Source organism: Cinclus cinclus, chromosome 3 (genome assembly GCF_963662255.1).
Source record: "Cinclus cinclus chromosome 3, bCinCin1.1, whole genome shotgun sequence".
Taxonomy (NCBI): domain Eukaryota; kingdom Metazoa; phylum Chordata; class Aves; order Passeriformes; family Cinclidae; genus Cinclus; species Cinclus cinclus.
The window spans coordinates 111,468,335-111,487,098 of NC_085048.1; the positions used below are offsets into that span (position 1 = coordinate 111,468,335).

At 50.3% G+C, this 18,764-nt stretch overlaps 1 protein-coding gene across 1 annotated transcript in view; it reads left to right on the forward strand.

The window, feature by feature from the left end:
* The window catches only part of LOC134042035 (serine/threonine-protein kinase pim-1-like), a gene marked incomplete at its 3' end in the record, with an annotated part of 32,211 nt that extends 16,851 nt beyond the window's left edge, over positions 1–15,360 (forward strand). Inside the window, exons 3-7 of the mRNA XM_062489109.1 lie at positions 13,791–13,886; positions 13,973–14,023; positions 14,252–14,621; positions 14,839–15,015; positions 15,290–15,360. Coding sequence (XP_062345093.1) covers positions 13,791–13,886; positions 13,973–14,023; positions 14,252–14,621; positions 14,839–15,015; positions 15,290–15,360 — 765 coding nt within the window. The remainder of the gene's footprint in view (positions 1–13,790; positions 13,887–13,972; positions 14,024–14,251; positions 14,622–14,838; positions 15,016–15,289) is intronic.
* Between the last annotated feature and the right edge of the window lie 3,404 nt (positions 15,361–18,764).

The following is an 18,764-nucleotide window of genomic DNA, read 5'->3' on the forward strand; positions in this document are numbered from 1 at the left end:
GAAAAAGAAGGAAAATGCCCCAATAACTGCCCAAGGGGATTGTGTCTTAGGGACAGGTATAGGGAGGTGACAAGAAACAGGAGCATGACCCAGTCTCACAGCTTCTAGGAAACTGTGTCATAGGGACTCCATGGGCCAGACATTTCAGAAATGCTGTCTTGTAAAAGAGCCACAAATGAAGACACTGAAACCCCTCTATTTGTCTCTTGGATTTGTGTATTCTTTTGACAGCCACAGCATCCTGCGGGAAGGAGCTCCACAATTTCATTAAGTACTCCTTGAAAAGCACCTCCCATTGTTTGACTGAGCTGCCAGCCTGGTAATTTCAGAGGGTGCTGCCTAGTTCTTGGGTGGAGAGAAAAATCCATCTTTTTGGTACTTGCCTTTCAGGGAGATGAAGGAGAAGGGACTGGTCAGCATCAAACTCCTGGCTGGGTCCCATTCAGAAGTCCTGCTTTCAAGGCTTCGTGACATTTGCTTGGCAGTTACCAGTGAGGTGAGAACACTCTTGTGAATTGTGCCCTGTACTTCATACACGGTGTGTAGAGTAGCTATGTGCTTGTTCATCTCCATGTGTGCTCAGAGACTGCCTTCATTTCTCTTTTTAGACCTTCTATTTCTAATGTCTGTCAGGTTTCTATGGGATCTGTATGTAGATGTAGTTGTATTCACTGGTAGGTCGGGTATCTGACACTCATCTTTGAGTGAGCTGCCATTATCATGAAATGTGCAAATGCAGAAAAAGATACTCTAATTATGTTATTTTCAGAGTCCTAGTCTCTGCCCGAGCTGTCATTCAACACTGCAAATTAGTCTGTAGGCCTGAGCATGTGTTTTCTGTTTCCTGGCTGAGTGCTTCAACTGCTGGTGTTGCTTTTTTAAACAGGAGCACGTGACTCTTTTATCTTTATGACTGATGCCTTTATGGTTTGAAAGCAGCCCTTACTTTAATTTGGTTCTTTGTGTTTCAAAGAAAAGAGCCTAAAGGGAAAGCAGTTGACATTAAAGAAGGCTTAAGTAGATACTTTATGAAATTTCTTATTTTTAGGCCTGTTACATGTAAGTTTGAGGCCAGATATTGGTGCCAGTGGAAGTGTCATGCTGTGCATGTGCTCTTCTGCTCTTATTGTGCTTTTATGTTCCTCTGGACACAGTGGGATGTGTTGTCATTTCCTGAGTCGTCTGTCTAAGGCAACTGGTTTTCTTTCCAAGGTCATTCTTATGTTTCCCCTTATGACTTCCCCAGGTGACCAACCTCCGCTCAAAGGTGTCCTACTCGGCCATTGTCACTCTGGGAGAGCTCTTTGTGACCTTGAAGAAGGACATGGACTCTGAGGTGGATGAGGTGGCTCGGGTCCTTCTGCACATGGTGTGGAACTCGCCAGAGTTTGTTGAGAAAGCAGCCAGTCACACCCTGGGGATCATGGTGGAGAATGTGACTCCTGCACGAGCAATGACTGCTCTCCTGGACAGTGGAGTCAAGTAGGTTCTTCTTTCAGTGATATTCTTCACCTTCTAGAGTACTTCTAGGTGGGGGAAGGGATGAGAGAAAGAATGGGAATGGTGGGAGGGAAGGGTCCTGTATCCTGCATCTTCTGTCAACTCAATGATTGGATTCTCCAATCCACCTCATTTCTTTCCTCTTGTCCCCTATTTCTGCCCTCCCTCAGCCTATGAGTTCTCAGAAAGAAAGAGCTGTAGAATATGGGAAGTTGGACGAGGCCATGAGGATGATTAAATCCAGTTCCTGGCCTTGCACAGAGCACCCCAAGAGTCACACCATGTGCCTGAGATTGTTGTCCAAATGCTTCTTGAACTCTGTCAGGCTTGGTGCTGTTGACCACTGCCCTGGGGAGCCTGTTCCAGTGTCCCAGGCACCCTGTGGGTGAAAAAGCTTTTTCTGATATGCAACCTAAACCTCTTCTGACTCATCTTCCCTCTGCTTCCTGGAGTCCTCCCAGTCTGTCAGAGTTGCCTAGATGTGGTGAATGGTGGGGAAGTGCAAGTGCCTGCAAAGGCTAAGGATAGAGCCTTGTGCTTCTGTGGGAAGAGGGGCAATTGCAGCTATGAGTGCTCTTTGATATTTCACTGCACTAAGCACAGAGGCCCTGGGAAAAAACATGCATCCTCATGATGCCATTAACTGGAGAAATAAGGAGGGTACTTGCTGGGGTATGGAGCACCTAGGGGAGAATGTGCTGGCTGTGACACAGCCTGCACAGCAGGTGCAGCTCCTGCCAAAAGGAGTCCTGAATGACTGTCCTGGCCATAGAGCTCTACTTTCTAATCAAACTGGTGTTTCATGTTAGCCTTGAGATGATGAATCACTGCACATACACCTTCACAGGCCCACTACTATGGGATAGCTGATGCAAATGCTGCCTTAAGTGTTTGTGCTGAGCCTGATAATTATCAAAAGACACTCTCTAGAACTGGACAATCTGGGTAAATTGATTGCCACACTTTCCCCATCTTTGCAATAGGATAAAACATTCAGATGTACCCCTTGCCCATCCTCACAAAAGAAACAGGCTGCATTGCTGCATATTCTGCAACTTCACGGCCCACAGAGTGTTTTCTCTGCATCTGTATTTTTCCAAAGCTCTGCAGATTTGGGGATAAATGGCTGGAATGAGCCTCAGTCCTGCTGCAACTCTGTGTAATGGGTGCCCTCTGATGGGTCAGCATGAATGGTCTTTCATTTCTAAAGAATTCATATGTAATCTATTTTTTTATCTTTCTCAGTGGAAATTGTGGCAAAGACACTGAGTATCAGGTAGTGCAGGGAGACTGAATTCCTCCGTCTTCCTTGCAGACAGTCCTTGTGTCCAATGCTAATTTGAGTTTCTCTGAGGACAGAAGCTTCTACAGGTGTCTGAAGCTGCAGGGAGAAGCCAGGCCTCCTTCCCGCACCAGTGGCAGGGAGCACGCTCTGGCCAAGGCCTGTGCTGCTGTTGCTCCTTCTCCCTGTGCCCCAGTGTTTGCTCTCCTCTTGCCAGGAGCCGCCACGCCCAGGTGCGGAAGTGTGCGGCGCAACTGCTGCTGTCCTTGATGGAGAAAATTGGAGTCACGAAGCTCGCAGGCACACCCAGGGCTGAGAGGCTGGCGCACGCGGCAGGGACGCTTGCTCAGGACTGCCACAAGGACACAAGGTAACCATCTTCATTTCACCTCCTCACACAGGAAAACTGTCTTGTGTCTGTCTAGAAAGGTAAAACCACAAAAGAGTGGTAATGAAAGGAAATATTAAGTTACCTCACGGTGTGGATAAAGGCCATAGAGGCATGGAATACCCGGAGTTGTATGGGGTCCATTGGGGCCATGGAGTCCAGCTGCCAGCCATGTGCAGGACATGCCAAGAGTCACTCCATGTGCCCAAGAGCATTGTCCAAACGCTTCTCGAGCTCTGTCAGCTTTGGTGCTGTGACCACTGCTCTGGATTACCTGGGGAAATGACTGTAGTGGGTAAGCTGAGGTTGTCCAGCAAGAAGGAGCATTGCCAACTTCCTGTGACTTGAAGGATTCTTTCCTGAGATCAAAAGAGCTCAGATTTGGCAGTCAAACAGTTTTGTTTGATCTTAGGTGCACAACACAGAGCCAAAATGTTGCCTCATGTTCATCACTGAAAGATCCAAAGCAGATCTTTCTCGTTAACTTAAAACTTTTCTAGAAGTATTTCAGGGCTAATGTATTCAGTCTGTCGAAACCTCTTCTGCAGCTTTCTAGAATGCTGTTGTCTGTGGCTCAATGACCTCTAAATTTCTTCTTGAGGAAAACTGGTTTCCTAGTGGCAAAATCAACCCAAGCCACCCAAATCCCCTTACTTTGATGATTCAATTAATAGCTGCCAAAAATACAGGAGTAACTAGCTGCTGCTCTGCACACATATAGAATAGTCAAGAGGAGGCCTGAGGTGTTTTGTGCTGGATTCTCTGCCAGTTAATGGAAGGCAAATTATTGAGCAATGGCAGCAAGGTACTTCTAATGGGATCTGACAACAAAACAGCTGTGTTTCACTTGTTCCCTGGGATCCTTTGATCCCACAGAAGCACACCCACAGTTTCAGAGTGAAATGATATTTTTCTCTCACTTTGCTGAGTAGGTAATGCCATCTCATGCAAGGATTGCAAAGGATGACATTAAGGTATCAGCCTCTTCTGTTAACAGGTTTCCTTTGTTTGTTCGATTTCCTTCCTTCCTTCCTTCCTTCCTGGAATCCTTCCTTCCTGGAATCCTTCCTTCCTTCCTGGAATCCTTCCTGGATTCCTTCCTTCCTTCCTTCCTGGAATCCTTCCATCCTGGAATCCTTCCTCCCTTCCTCCCTTTCTCCCTTCCTCCCTTCCTCCTTCCTTCCTTCCCTCCTTCCTTCCATAGGCATTATGGACAGGAGATGGTGAAGATGTTGATAAATCATCCAAAATGTAAAATGCTTTTGGAGCGATCCATTCCTGCCTGTGACCTGGAAGATATTCTGAGAAGAATTAAGAAGAAAGTAAGTGCTTGGCAGGAGAAATGTCTCCTTTGTGCAAGTATAGCCACAGCTAATAGGACATCAAACATACCTAATCTGTCTTTATCTCATTCCCCTTCTGCTCAATCATTTTGCTCCTGGGAATGAGCTGTTAATCCCCAGCCTGTTCATCTGCAGACCACAAAGGAGCTGATATTCTTAGGGGAAAAGTGGGGCTTTGAATATTTTGACTATTGGTCACAAAGAGGAAAGGGGAAGAGAAGAAAGTGGGTTTACATTTAAGCATAACTCCCCACCCTGCTGTCCCTGCTCTGCTCCCAGTAAAGCAATGAAGTGAGAAAAGTGCTTCTGAGGAGAACAGAGTCTTTGCAAAAGACACTGGAAGCAGTAGTGCCAAGAGAATTTCCAAAACTGCAGCAGATGTCCCAGTCAATCCTAATTGCTACAATTACCGTCTGTCTTTTGGGAATACTGCCCTGCTGTCAAGCCCTGTGGAGCTGGAAGAAGCTTGGTGAATCCAGCAGCATCCAGAGGAAAATCATTTGTCTTGGGGGGACTTTCATTGTTTTTATCTACATTATAGAAGGGAGCGTGTCCTTTGTGCACAAACAGGGAGAGCGAGTGTTGAACCAAATCACCTTCCAACAAAATTGGCCCACCCCAAAGAGTCCTAATTTTTCTGCTTTTTCCTATAAGATCTCTTGGTGCCTACCAGTTTCCATTATTGCCATTTATGCTCGAGACTCATGAGTTGGGGAGTTTAAACTGCTGCTCACTATGGCAGCACCCATAACCTGCCTTGGGCTATTGCAAACAAAGAGTTGGCATCACTGAATCTCTGGTCTGTTTCCTTCTGTCGGTTTGCAAATATTTCCCTAAGCCTTGGTAGCAGTGATCCTGGTTCTAACTTGTGTTTTTAAGCAGACAGTTTCCTATTCTATATTCTAAATGTTGGTGGGGTTTCTCTGTGTCCTTGTAGGGGATGGAAGAGCAGAAGGGTGAACGCCCATGTGTCAAGAGCCCTGTGAAGATGAGGAGCCATGTCTCAAAGAAGCCCCAGGCCACATTTCCTTCTAGTCAACGGTACTGAGCACTTTTGTTAGATGTGACAAAGCACACAACAAGCTTGACATTTCTCTTCCTCAGGAAAATCATTCTGGAGAGATGGCCTGTGCCACTGATTTTTTCCTTAACCTACAAATTTTCTTTGATAAAAATGCCTATATCTGCATTAATAATATTTGTAGATTGTCTCCCGTAATGATTGTCTTGCAGTCCATGCTGTTTTCAGAGCCTCATGATTCTCTAGCTTGAAATCACATCATGAGTAAAGCACCTCTGGATGTTTTGCTCACAATTATCTGCAGGTATTATCACCAACAAGCCATCATTTGGTTTTATTTTCCAGGGTGAAGTCGACCTCGGATGGACGCCTCCTACACCATCCAAAAGTCCAGGTCACGTTGCCTCCAGCTGTGGATGAAATGGAGATGCTCCAGAAGCTTGATGATCTCCTGGAAGCCAAGGGGTTTGAGACACGGATGGAAGGAGTGGCACTCCTCCTAGACCTGTGCAAAAACAGCCCCAAGCTCATCACCACAAACATTGTCCAAGTATGTAGGGTATCTTCACTGTTCCTTCCCTTCAGCTCCTCTCCCAAGCCTGTAGCAATGAAGTTAATTCAGTCTGTCTTGGCACTACATCCTGCCTTGTTGGGACAGGCTGGTCCCTCTTACCCAGACAAATTTAATTCAGGTCCAGCATGCAGGACAAGTTCTTTCAGTCCAGCTGTATTTGTCTGGCAGGTGCCTATTGATGCTGTTCATCACATGATGACAGAATTTTCCACTGCCCTAACCTTTGCTGTCTCCTACTCCCAGCTGGGTTCAATGAAAGGAATCCAGCCACTGAAAGCATGGCAATTCTTGTCTTGATGAAAAATGGCTTTGGATGGGGAAGAGAAGTATCAGGCTGGGTTGGTATAACCCAAATGTTTTTACAGAGATACTTCTCCAAACTCCATCCTGTCTTGCACAAACACAACTGTGGCTACTCGTTTCCATCCTTGTCTCTATTGCACTTGGTAAAGATGGTGTGTACCTCTCTTGGGCATTGAATGCTCATTGCTACATCCCCTCTTCAAACAAGGACATTTTAATCCAGCTTTCTTGCTGCTTGTTCTCTTCACAGATTTTTGATTATTTTGTCCTGAGAATATCTGACACGCACAAGAGAGTGAAGCAGATGGCGCTGGACGTGCTGGCAGAAATGATAGCCATCCTGGAAGATGCCTTGAACCCCGTGATTGTCCGTTTAGTGGAAGGAATACTAAAGAGCCTGAACTCAAAGGATACCGGGGTTCATGCTGCAGCTGTGAAAGCGCTGGAAAAATCCGTTTCTCATTTTGGTAAGGCTGACATGGACTCTCCTCAACTGTGTCTCTGCCTCTCTGACACAAGAGAACACTGAGTGCCATGAGAGCTCTTGTTGCCCGTGGAACACTCCAGCTGACATCCACCAGAAGCTGTGGGGGTGCAGTCCTTAGGCACCAGTCCCCCAAGAGGCTTGAATGTGCATCAGCATTTCCCACAAGTGCCAGGAGCCCTTGGCTCTGTGCTGCTTGTCTGGAGAGGAGGTCCTGGACTACAGCTTTGCTACAATTCAGAGGCAAAGGGGATTTTGGAGTTTGCTTGGACCCCATTAGAGTTCCCAAATGAATAGCTTTGCTGTTGCCATGAAGGGACACTGGCCCATCATGGCTCCTGCAGAGCAGCCCCCTGGAAGGCTCCACATTATAGGCATTAGCTGCCTCTGTTCCACCTTTCCCATTTGTCTTCTTTTTTCAAATAGGACGCTTATGATTCACCAAGTGCATTTCCTTAAAACAAGCAGATAGAAATCCAGCTGTCAGTGATGTCTTGTTCCACATGTTGTTTTCATGGGGCAGGATGGCTGTGGCAAATACCTACACAGGCAAGGACTGCTCTAAATTCCTTTGTCACAGAGATTTATGTCAGCACTGAAAATGCTGCTCGGGAGAAATATGCCTGACAAATGGAGTGTTGAAGAGGCAGATCTTCAAGGGGAGTTTCCACTTTCTCCACCTCAGCTGCTCTGTGAACTCCTGAACTGCCTGACTCTGTGCCTTTCTGTATCCCAAGTCAGGACTTCTTCCTGTTTGCTCTGGAGTTCAAAACCTTTTCACTGCTTACGTGTGATTGAACTCTTGAGGTCCTTGATCTGAAATGTTTAACACAGCTCCCGGTCTAGCAGACAACTTTGCATTGACAAATGTGAACGGAGAGGTTTTCTTTGGGAATTTGAACCCCCCTCAAGTAGGCTGGAAGGAAAGAAGTACATCAGCAGAAAATTACTTGATTTTATAAATTGGGGCTGCCCCTGCCCTTCCCCTCCCCACTCTCCTTTCTCCTAGGACCTCAGAAGAGTGAGCAGAAACGTGTGTTTCTCTTGTAGATAAAGTAGCACTGATGAAAGAGTTCAGCCACCAATGGAGTCAGCTGAGTGGCCAAGCTCTGCTGGATGTGACAGAGCGTATCACAGGTATGGCCTCTGCTAAGCCAAGAGGTCTCCCCAGGGAGCATTTCCAGGGCATTCCTGGCAATAGACAGTAGAGTAGCTGCTCCAAATCAGGAGGTGCTGAGCTTGTCCCTCCTGCCCAATGCCCATGGCAGCTGTGTTTGGCAGGTTTTCCCTGGCTGCTGCAGAGGTGTGCAGTACCTGGCACGGGGGTGGCGCTCGGCCTTGGGGCCGAGCTCTCACTGGGGCATCTCAGAGCCCACCTCCAGGAAAGGGAGGGGTTAAAAATACCCGAGCTGGCTCTTCTCTTGGGAGCTCAGGGTCATCTCTGGTCCTTTAGGGAAAATGTAGCAAGTGCTGTTTCAGGCAATCCGTTTCTTTTGTCCTCACAGAATTCTCATCTTGCTCTTGAAAAGTTTTGAGACTGAACCCTGCAGTGCCTGGGGGTCACAGCTTAGGTCAAAACTCAGCACCCAGATTAGGGGCACGGATTTGGTGCAAGGCAGCCTTTGGGGCCAGAGGGGCAGAAGCAGAGTGCTGAGGCTCCCTGCCTGTGCTGTCAAAGTGGCATTGGACTGAGCATTTCAGGGTGTGCAAACAGTGTCTTCCTGTGTCAGTGCTGTCCAAAATGCTACAAATGCAGCTGATAATTGATTCCTCAGAGGAGCTTGCTATGTCAGCAACAGCCCAGGAATGGAAAAGTGATAATCTCTCTATATAGTGGACAAGATGATTTACAGCCTTGCTTTAACGGGGTCTAAATGCACTGCTAAGTGTGCCAGCATCTTTAAATGCAAGGTTTCATAGACTTGGTGTCTTCTTCAGCAGTCTCAAATGCGCAGTGTTCGGTGATTGAGAATGTCAAAAGCGCTTGAAAGGGCATTGGAATAAAGTAGATGTCTAGGAAGAGGGAATTTAGTTTTGGAGATAATTTGATCTCTTCTTCAAATAAAGGAAATAAACATAAATTAGGACTCTTTTAGGAAGAGCAGATGTTCTCTCTGAGATTTAGTGGGAACAAACAATGTTTTCTCAAGTTCCATTGTGACCAATGTCTTGAATTGGATTTTAACTGAACTTAACACCCATTTTGAAATGGATGCCATAACCCTTTTCCTGCTTGGCAGAATTGGTTTTGGGCACTTCCAGGAAGTGTTTAAATACTGATGATTGCTGGTGGATTACGAGCATAAAGAAAATGAAGTCTCTTCCACCACAGAATTAGAAGTAGCTACTGCATAACATTTTGCCTGATCAGAAAATATGAATGGTGTCCAGAGCATTTCAGGTTTTGATGTCTCAGCCACATCTGCCATGCAAGGAGCCTGTTGGTTGTCAATTTTTTGCCTGTGTTTGACAAAGTTCAGTTCAGAAATTGAGCAGGGAGAAGGCTTCAGAGAGAAAGGGAGTAGACACTCGTGTTGTGGTTAAATTTCATTCATCTGTGTTGCATTTTTCTCTCTACATTCTACTATTCCAGTGCACATTGCAAGAAAAATGCCATTAACATTGGGATGGGGAATGACATTAAAATGTAGAGATGCACAAATGCCACAGCAATGAGGTCTGAGTAATTACCTAAGACACCCTGAGGTTTGAAGCAGCTGTTTGTTGGAAGGCACAAAAGCATTGTGCCAAAGACAGCAGCTAGTCACTGATGTTTCTAATCCAGCTGTCAAGCAGCACCCATGTCTGGTGGGCTGGAGTTTGGAAGTGTGGTCTAATAGTGCCCTTTGCTGTGTGCCACTGAGCAAAGGGAAGAGCCAGATTGGATTCTGGCACTTTGACATCAAGGGTCACAAAGATGGAATTGTCCTTTTTCTTAGAAACCTTTCAATTGAATCTCCATGGTGCATTTCCAAATCTTGTGTGGGTTTAGACAACTTCCTAATGGAAATGAAAGGGAAGTTGACATTTTAGTCATTCTTGATGTTGAAACAGGTTGTGAAATGATCCAGTAAAGGTACAAGTTCTGCCACAGGTGCAAGTATTTGTTTCGAGACAGTACTCCTGAGGTGTTGGTGGTTCTGTTTTGGGGAGGATCAGCTGCTTTGGCCATTTCTGGATCGTTGGGCTCTGTGTGCTATTTCGCTGCTCTTAGCCAGAGAGGCTTCCAAGAAGCAAATCTCGAGGTGGATCCTTGTTTGCATTAAGGTTGTTGTTTCAGAAGTTTGTGTTTCTGTCCCGGCAGTGCTTGTGGAAGGGGTTTATGCCAGGAGCCCTGAAGTGGTCCAGCGCTACGCCCTGCCCGTGCTCTGGTCCTTCCTGGAGAACAAGGCGCTGCCTGTCCGCAGCGCCAATGTGCGCACGGTGGTCACCAGGCTCGCCTCTGCCCTCTACGAGGTGATGGGCACCAAGCTGAAGAAGCGTGCTGCCAGCCAGCCCCCACATGTCCAGGAAAACCTCTCCAGCATCCTGGGCTGGTGAAGGCTTGATGTTCTCCAGCAAGTTGACCAAGTGCTGAGATGGACACCTGCGGTTCTGACCTTTTAGCTGTGCCAGAAATGACAAAATACTCAGGAAGGGTGTGCATCTGCCCCTGCTCTCTCCACTGCCCTTCCTAGTCATGGCATGCTCAGGGGCCTGAAGACAGTCTGGATTGAGGACAAAGTGAAGGACTAGCATGGCTCAGCCTCCCACCGAGGTAAGGTGGGAGCTGGGCCGCTCTCTGGTGGGAGGAAGGGTCTTGTGCCAGCCTGGAGAGCCTGTGCACATTGCCAGGGAGCAGTTGTGCCCTGCAGGTGCCCCCTGCCATGAGCTGTGCTGCTGCCAGTGCCCCGTGGAGCTGTAGGGCTGCTGAGCTGTGGGGCAGGGAGAGGAGCAGGAGGCTGCATGTGCAGCTGAGCCATTGCTGGGAAGCACAGGGCTCTGGGCTCCCTGCTGTCCCAGGGCAGCCCAGAGGCCAGGGAGTTCCCCTGGGAGCTCTGTGGAAGTGGCTCAGGGTGTGCCCCTGGCCTGCCTCCAGAGGGTGATGGTAGGAGAATGTTTCCCTGTGCAGCTATTTATGAATTTCCAAGAAATGTGTTCTATGAAATATGGAGCTTCAGATGCTTTAGGTTTGCATTGCAGCCTCTGTTACATTTTGTGTCTCCATTTTGCAGACCTGCCTGGCTCCTGTGTTTCCACCAAGTTTTCTCTGGACATTCTTTTGTGCATTTACCCACAAAGTCCTTTCCTGCTGTCCAGAAGAGCTCTTTCCTCCAAGCCCAGGAAGAAGCTGCTGCCTATCCAAAGAGCGTTTGAAGACAAGGATTTATGCATTAGCCTGTATAGTTCCAGATGTACATATGTTCTGATAGTTATCTGTAGGTTTCAATAAATATATTTTGATTGTATCTTAATAATTTTGTTGTTATATTTTTTATTGTGTATATTTTTGGTGGTATGTTTTGTTTTTTTATATTTTATAGTTTTATATTTTTTCCCATTGACATGCTAAGGGTGGCCAGGTCCTTGAGAGCTTGAGATGGGGAAGGGAGAGCCTCCCTGATTTTGTGAGTTTCTCTGGGAGGGTGGGGCCAGTGTGGGGAAGGGGGCCAAGGCCACGAGATTCGAAGCAGGTAAAGGAGGGTGGGGGGGCAGTTACTGGTACTCACCCCTTTTTGGCTCTGGAAGGAGGAAGGCAGCTGGGAAACCTCACCGCGCCATCCCAGTGCCAGGAGCTGCCTCTTCTGGTGTTGGACCTCACACCCCTGCCAGGATGCTGTCCTGCTTCAGTTTGCTATCTCCAAGCATCCTGTTGGAGCACCGGGACCGACACTGCTCCAAGGATTCGTGAGCAGAGTCTCTCCTCCACCCTTCCCATCTGAGACACAGCTGCCATCACCCCCAGCTCTCCTGCAGCTGTGCAGGGATCCACACACCTGCCCTGTCCACTGGGAACCTGCCAGAGCTCACTGCCAATGGCGATGGTAACTGCACCAGGGGGGAAAAGAGCACACAACCAAAGGAACTGTGACTGGGTTCCTGTTAATTTCATAGTTATTGTTGTTTAGATTGGCCTTGTTGTAGATTTAGTAGAGAACTGTTCTTCCTGTCCCCCTATCTTTCCCTGAGAACCTCTTGATTTCAAAATTATACTGACTCAGTGGGAAGGATTTTACTTTCTCCATTTCAAGGGAAGGTCCTGCTTTTTCCCTAGCACACACCTGTCCATTCAAACTAGGATACGGAGCATGAGGTGCAGGGCTGATGTGTGAAAGCAGGAGGATCTCCTCCAAAGTAACTTGTTTAATTGTCCATTTTATTACTTCTCTATTTACTCCACACTACTAAGGCAAGGCAAGCTTTGCTTGCAGGCAAAACAGGCATGGGATACACTAGGGTCCCTTGCAGGATCAGCAGGGCTGGCAGTGACAAAGCAGGCAATCTGCTCCATGGTGAGCCACTACACAGCCGCATCCCAATGTGGGTTTAAGTAGCATGGTATTATGGAGAACTCCTTTTCTGCATCAGATACCAAAAGAACGTCCACAGCTTCTGGTGGCAGTCAGCTGGAGCATTCCACAGGCAACACGAGCTCTCAAGGCACTCAGTGTTCTCTAGTGTCAGAGGCAGAGACACAGTTGAGGAGAGTCCATGTCAGGGGTCAGCCTTCCCAAACTGAGCAATGGATGCTTCTGCCACTAACACTGACAGGAAATAAAAAAACAAAATTTCTGTGCACACCAGGGCTACGTATGGATTAAATTATTTCTGTTTCACATCCCGGCCAGAACAACATCGTGGTCAGAATATCATTGTTCCTAGATTCTCTAACACTAAAAATATTGCTGGAGAGTTTTTGTCATTCCCATAGATTTGGTGACATCCAGACACTCTTAACAATCCATTTGGGTCCAAGTTCCATATTGCAGACGATGTCTTTGGGCAGCCTGCAAGTGTCTCAGCAGAGAATGAAAAGGGATGACAATACTGACACGATTTCTCTTTGCTACTTGAAATTTAAAAGCTCCGCTCCAGCCCACACTGGCAAAATTGTCAGAAGAGGCAATTCTTCCCAACAAAATGCTTCATCTCACTCAAACAAGAAAGCCACAAGCCAACAGTCTTCTTTACGCCTCCACTGCTTTATTTGGCTATTTCTCTAATAGGAATTAGCTTCATTTATTCTTACTTGGTTTCCTGTGTTCCACGGGGCGCGTGGCGGCTCCTCCGTTGGGTTCGCGGAGGCAACGGCAGAACGGCCGCGCGCTCCGGCGGCTCCGCAGCAGCAGCAGCAGCAGCGCCTGTCTCGATCGGTTTTCCGCTCGAGTTCCCGCTCGCCCTCCGTGCCCTTCTCCCTCTCAGACTCCCTGTGATCCCGTTCAGTCCCGTCCTTGTTGCGCCTCTCCCAGCCCGGCTCATGCCGCGCCCCGCAAGGCGGCCGTGGGCGAGCCGGCCCCCTGCCCGCCCCTGTCGGGCACGCCGCGGTGCCGCCTCCGCGGGGCTCAGTCCGTACCGCCTGTGGCACCTTTTGAAGAGCCTGTGGACGAGCTCCTCGCTGCGTTGGTGGCGGTGGTGGAGCAGCAGCGTCTCTTGGCTCCGCCTGGCGCGGGCCCTGGCGCTGGCCTGGCCCCGACCGAGGCCCCTCCCGCGGTTCCGCCCACAGCTGGCCCGCAGCCGCCCGGCTCCCGCCCCGCCGCCGGCGCATTCCCCCGAGCGAGCCTCGCCGCCCGGCAGTTCGGCCGCCGGCCCCGAGGCGCCGGAGCCCGGGGCGGCTCGGGAAGCAGCGGCGGCCGGGGCGGGCGGGTGCCCCGGGCAGAATGCCGAGAGCGCGGTGCCGTCCGCACGGGCGGAGAAGCCTCCCCTGGAGCAGCTGTACCGGGAGGGCCCGCTGCTGGGGAGCGGCGGCTTCGGCAGCGTTTACGCCGGGACCCGGCTCGCCGACGGCGTCCCGGTAAGAGACGGGGCCGGCTCGGAGCGGGGAGGGGGGCGGCGAGCGGCGGGCGGCGAGCTGAGCCCTCCGCTCGCCTTGGCTTGCAGGTGGCCATCAAGCGAGTGTCCCGGGACCGCGTCTTGGAGTGGGCGCGGCTGGTGAGTGAGCGGGGCCAGCGGGAGCAGGCGGCGGGGCGTGGCGGGCGGGGTAAGGCCAGGCCCGGCCGGGTGGGAGCCGGGACGCTGCGATGGGAGCGAGCGTGGAGCGAGCGGGGGCCGCGCAGCGTCCCGGGCCATGGGCAATGGGAGCTGCGGTGGCGCCGGGCAGGGGGTGGCGAAGGCGAGCGCAGCATCGGCGCCGCTGACGGCATGGCGGCTCCCCCGCAGCACGACGGCGCCCTTGTGCCCCTGGAGCTGGTGCTGCTCTGGATGGCGTCGTGGCCCGGCTTCCGCGGCATCGTGCGGCTCCTGGACTGGTTCGAGCTGCCCGACGGCTTCGCGCTGGTCATGGAGCGTCCGGAGCGCTGTCAGGACCTCTGGCACCTGCTGCACGCGGGGGGGTTCCTGCCAGAGCCCGTGGCGCGGGCGCTGTTCCGGCAGGTGCTGGGGGCCGTGCGGCACTGCACCAGCCGCGGCGTCCTGCACCGCGACATCAAGGCCGAGAACGTGCTCGTTGACCTGGCCACCGGCGAGGCGAAGCTCATCGACTTCGGCTGCGGCACCATCCTGCAGGACACGTTCTACACCCAGATGGCCAGTGAGCCCAAAGCCGGGGCCCACCCGGGCAGTGGAGCTTCTCCCCTGTGCTTCCACAGGTGGAACACACAGGGAGGGATGGAGGGAGGGGGAATGCTGCTTCAGCCGGCTGCAGCCAAGTTTCATTTTGGCAGGAGCTGGGGCTGGCTTTTGAGGAGCTGGCTGGGAGGGAGGGAGCAATCAGCATTGGCCTGATGAGCTGTGCCCGTGTGCCATAGGAACGCGGGAGTACTACCCACCGGAGTGGATCCTCTTTGGCCGCTACCATGGCCAGCCAGCCACCATCTGGTCCCTGGGCATCCTGCTCTATCTGCTGGTGTGCAGGCACCTTCCTTTCAAAAGCAGCGAGGACATCGTCCGGGGACAGCTCTTCTTCCCGCCCCGGGTGTCTCAAGGTGGGGATGGGCCTTCAAGGCACGGGAGCAAGAACGGCTTTGGGAGAGGGCAGGTGGCACATAAGTGTCCTGCTGTTGCAGCTGGGGAGGAGGTTCATCTCCTGGGCTGAGCTGGAGGAGGCGGCACGTGTGCTTCTGCTGCTCTCTTCCAGAAGAGAGGATGGATGGGAAGCTGTGCGAACAGCTCTGAGCACTCTTAGTGTGCTGTGGGCACTGTGAAATCTGGGAGAGCATGGACAGGAGCTGACCAGCAGTTTCTGGTTTCTCTCTGCAGAGTGCCAGCACCTGATCAGGTGGTGCTTATCCATGGACCCTGCAGACAGGCCATCCTTGGATGACCTTTTAGAACATTCTTGGGTGCAGAAGCCCCACCTGGCCCAGGAGACAGCAGAGATCCATCCCTCTGCACAGTAGGATCCAGGATGCCCGCAAGCAGCAGCTGCTCGTGTCTTGTGGCTCTCAAAGAATTCCCCAGAGCATTTCCCAGTGGCCCTGGCATGGAGCAGAGAGCACAGCCAAGGAGGTGCTTCCTCAGGTCCCCAGCGATTTGTGGAGGGAGCGGCTCAGGGCTCCCCATCCTATTGGAGAAATTGTGGCACAGTGCAGTGAAGTTGCCACAGAGTGGAAAAGGGGAAACATCCCCCTGCAGCTCAATGGCCTCGTGATGTCCCCGCGAGCCAAGGCACATCTGGCGTGTTCTTCTGGAGATCAGCGCAGAGCTGGAGAACGCCGTTCTTGAGCTGGCCACTGGCAGGGCAAAGCTGATGGGCTTTGGTTGCAGCCCCTTCCTAGAGGACACGCTCTGCACCCCGACGAAATCAAGATGAGTCCCCAGGCGGTGCAGGGGTGGGGGGATGCTTGTGCCTCCAGGCATGGCAGGGCTCAGCCTGGCCACGTGCCGGAGGTTCCCCATGGGGTGGCAGTGGACAATATTAATCTTTCTGCCAACTGCTCAGCTGCTTTTTGGTGGGGCAGGGGATGGATGTTGTGGAAGGGGAGCCGGCTCCTGGCCTCGCTGACAGCTTCTTCCTGCCAGCATGGCACAGGCTGGGGTGGGGGCATCCGGCCTGACAAAAGCATGCATCCGTGGGGATAGGGAGCAGCAGAGGGGGACGGGTTCTTTAGCCATGGCCCAGCTGCTCTGCTTTGCAGGCCCTTGAGGAAGGGGTGGGCATACAGGTGGGAAAGGTAGGGTTTTTCCCCACCACTGGAGAGATTTTAGTATCATAAAGAGCGGTCAGACCTTCCCCAGGCCCGTGAAACGGTGACAACCTTTGGTGCTTTTTCTTGTTTCCAGGTCTTGTTTTGAAATGACTTTCATGCAATTGTTCTTGTGTTTTTTCCAGAAAGATTGCAGCTTGTGTCCAGACCAGATGGAGAAGCACCGGCACCGTCCGTGGAGTGCATCCCGTGCCGGTGCTACCCGGGGAGGGTCCACGGTGTGGATGTCCCCTGCAAAAGGATGAGGACCTTGTGTGGGATCGGCTCCTCTCCTGGCAGCAGGTCTCCAGAGGTGGGTACCCGTTTCCACAGCTCGGGTGGCAGAAGGGCTTAGGGCAAATGGCAGCAGGCACACGAGAATGTCGCTCTTGCAGCTGCTGAGGAGGTTGTTGTGCCATGCTTGAGTAGAAGAGGTGGAGCGTGTCCTGCCACGCTGCTCTCCTCTAACAAGGAGGGAATGGGCTGGGAGGTTTGGGCTCTGAGCACAGCCAGCAGCCTGGCCTGAGCATAGGCCATGGTGGGACAGGGGGGACAGGAGCCTGCTGCCACTGACCGTGGCTTTCTGGTTTCTGTCCCCAGGCTACCAGCAGCTCATGCCATGGAAACGGCACCGCTCGACCTGCCAGTCTGGGAGGGCTGGACGGCAGCAGGTGTTCATTTGCTGTGAAAAGTAAATCTTTTTCTTGTTATTAACATCATCATCATCATTGGAGCATTTCTTTCATCCTTTTTTCAAGCTTTTGGCCTCCCTTCTTCCACCGAAATCTCTTTGCCTCTTTCCTCATCCACTTGGTGGAATTGGTGGGGGGGTTTAAGTAACACAAAAAGTTCAGCAACAATTCCTGTTGCCAACCGCAGCAGTCTCTTCAAGAACCTGGAGCTGGTAGCCAGGCCCACATTTCACTTGGAAAGGGGAGTGGTTTGCAGGGACAAAGATGTCCCTCTGCTGCAAAAGCAGGGAGGAAATCAGAAGCAGCAAAATGCAATTTCAGCTCTACCCCCGCCCAAAGTTGTCTGCATCTTTGCCCTCCACTCCAAAATAGGCAGGCAAGGCTGGACTTGAACAAGGTTCAAGTCCTTCATGGTCCCTTGGCATTAAAGGGATCAAGTAAAACTCTCGTATGCAGTAATTGGAGTACAGCTACTGTAGGGATAAAGGAAATGTTGGGAGCTGGGACATCCTTCTTGTCTCCTTTGTCTCCCCAGGTGCTGTAGCCTGGATAGCTGTTAAGATGGTTGCAGGTAAAGAAGCAGCATGGGCCTTTGTATGGGATTCACGGAGATGTTTATTTCAGCCGCTGCGTGGATAGTCCAGGGTCAGAGGCAAAGACAAAGGGGAACGTCGGGGTGAGGGTCCAGGTTGAAGCAGATGGGTGTCCTGGGCAGGGGGAGCATCAGGGAGCACTTACCAGGAGACATGGGGGTGGCACAAAGGTGGGGTTAGGGCATGGGAGCCAACAGGGAAACAGGGTGGGAATGACCGAAAAACTGAGAGACAGGGAGAGGGCAGGGGGCTGGCCCAGGGAACAGAACAGGGCTACATTGGCATGACAGAACAGGGCTTGCTATGAGAGAAGCCTCTCGTGTCTTCCTAACTAGGGAATGCCTTTTAGGGTCTCCACAGTGGGGTGTTTTGGGTTCAGTTTGAGTTTGGGTGGAGACACTGCTTTAGTGTAGTGGTTTTGGATTGTTAATTTGAACGTTTTTAGTTGTGAGATAGGATTAGGAGGAAGATAAAACAGGCTTAGCTTTAAATGGTACAAAGACAAACTTTATTACCAGAAACTATAGGGGAAAAAAGAAGAAGAAATATTAGAATAAAACTTCAGACTACTCTTCTTCTTTCCACACATTTGTTTTTTTACATTGACAACATACAAAGAACAACTCAGTTCGTTTACCATTTCTCAAATAGTCATTTACTTGTTTCTTTCAGAGAGGAGATTCTTCAGCCTATAGAGATTTTTTTCATAAGAAACCATTTTTAGGTGGTCTTGCTGTTCTAGTGTTTAGCCGTCAGGGAGGATAGAGATCTGGTTATTATGTAATATTTTTTTTCTCAACTAACATTTTAATTCATAACTAATACTGAGGACCATATCAACTTATGAGGCACACTTAAAGGATTATAATAGTTGAAACAAAAGCTTACTCCACTTTTAAAAATAGAGGGTGTTTTTCTTCTTCCCTAGGGAGAAGCAGGGGTTTTTTCACTATTTAAACCTAGGGCACTTACAGCAATTTTAACATTGGTTTATTTTAACACCAACGCTTCTTCTTACATCTAGAGTTAGAATCTTTAATCCACCCCATATTTTTTTATGTGTTATAGGGAAACAACGGATGCTTTTCTATAGCATAAAAAAAAGGGAAGAATTTCAGTCTATGTCTTCCTTCCCTCAGCTGAGACTTGACTCTTCTCATACTTTGAATTTGGTGTTTTTTGTGCTGTTTTTGTACATATTATCATTTTGGTTCTCTGTTTTTTTTTTCCACAGGACAGAGAATAAAGTATTTGTAAAGTCATA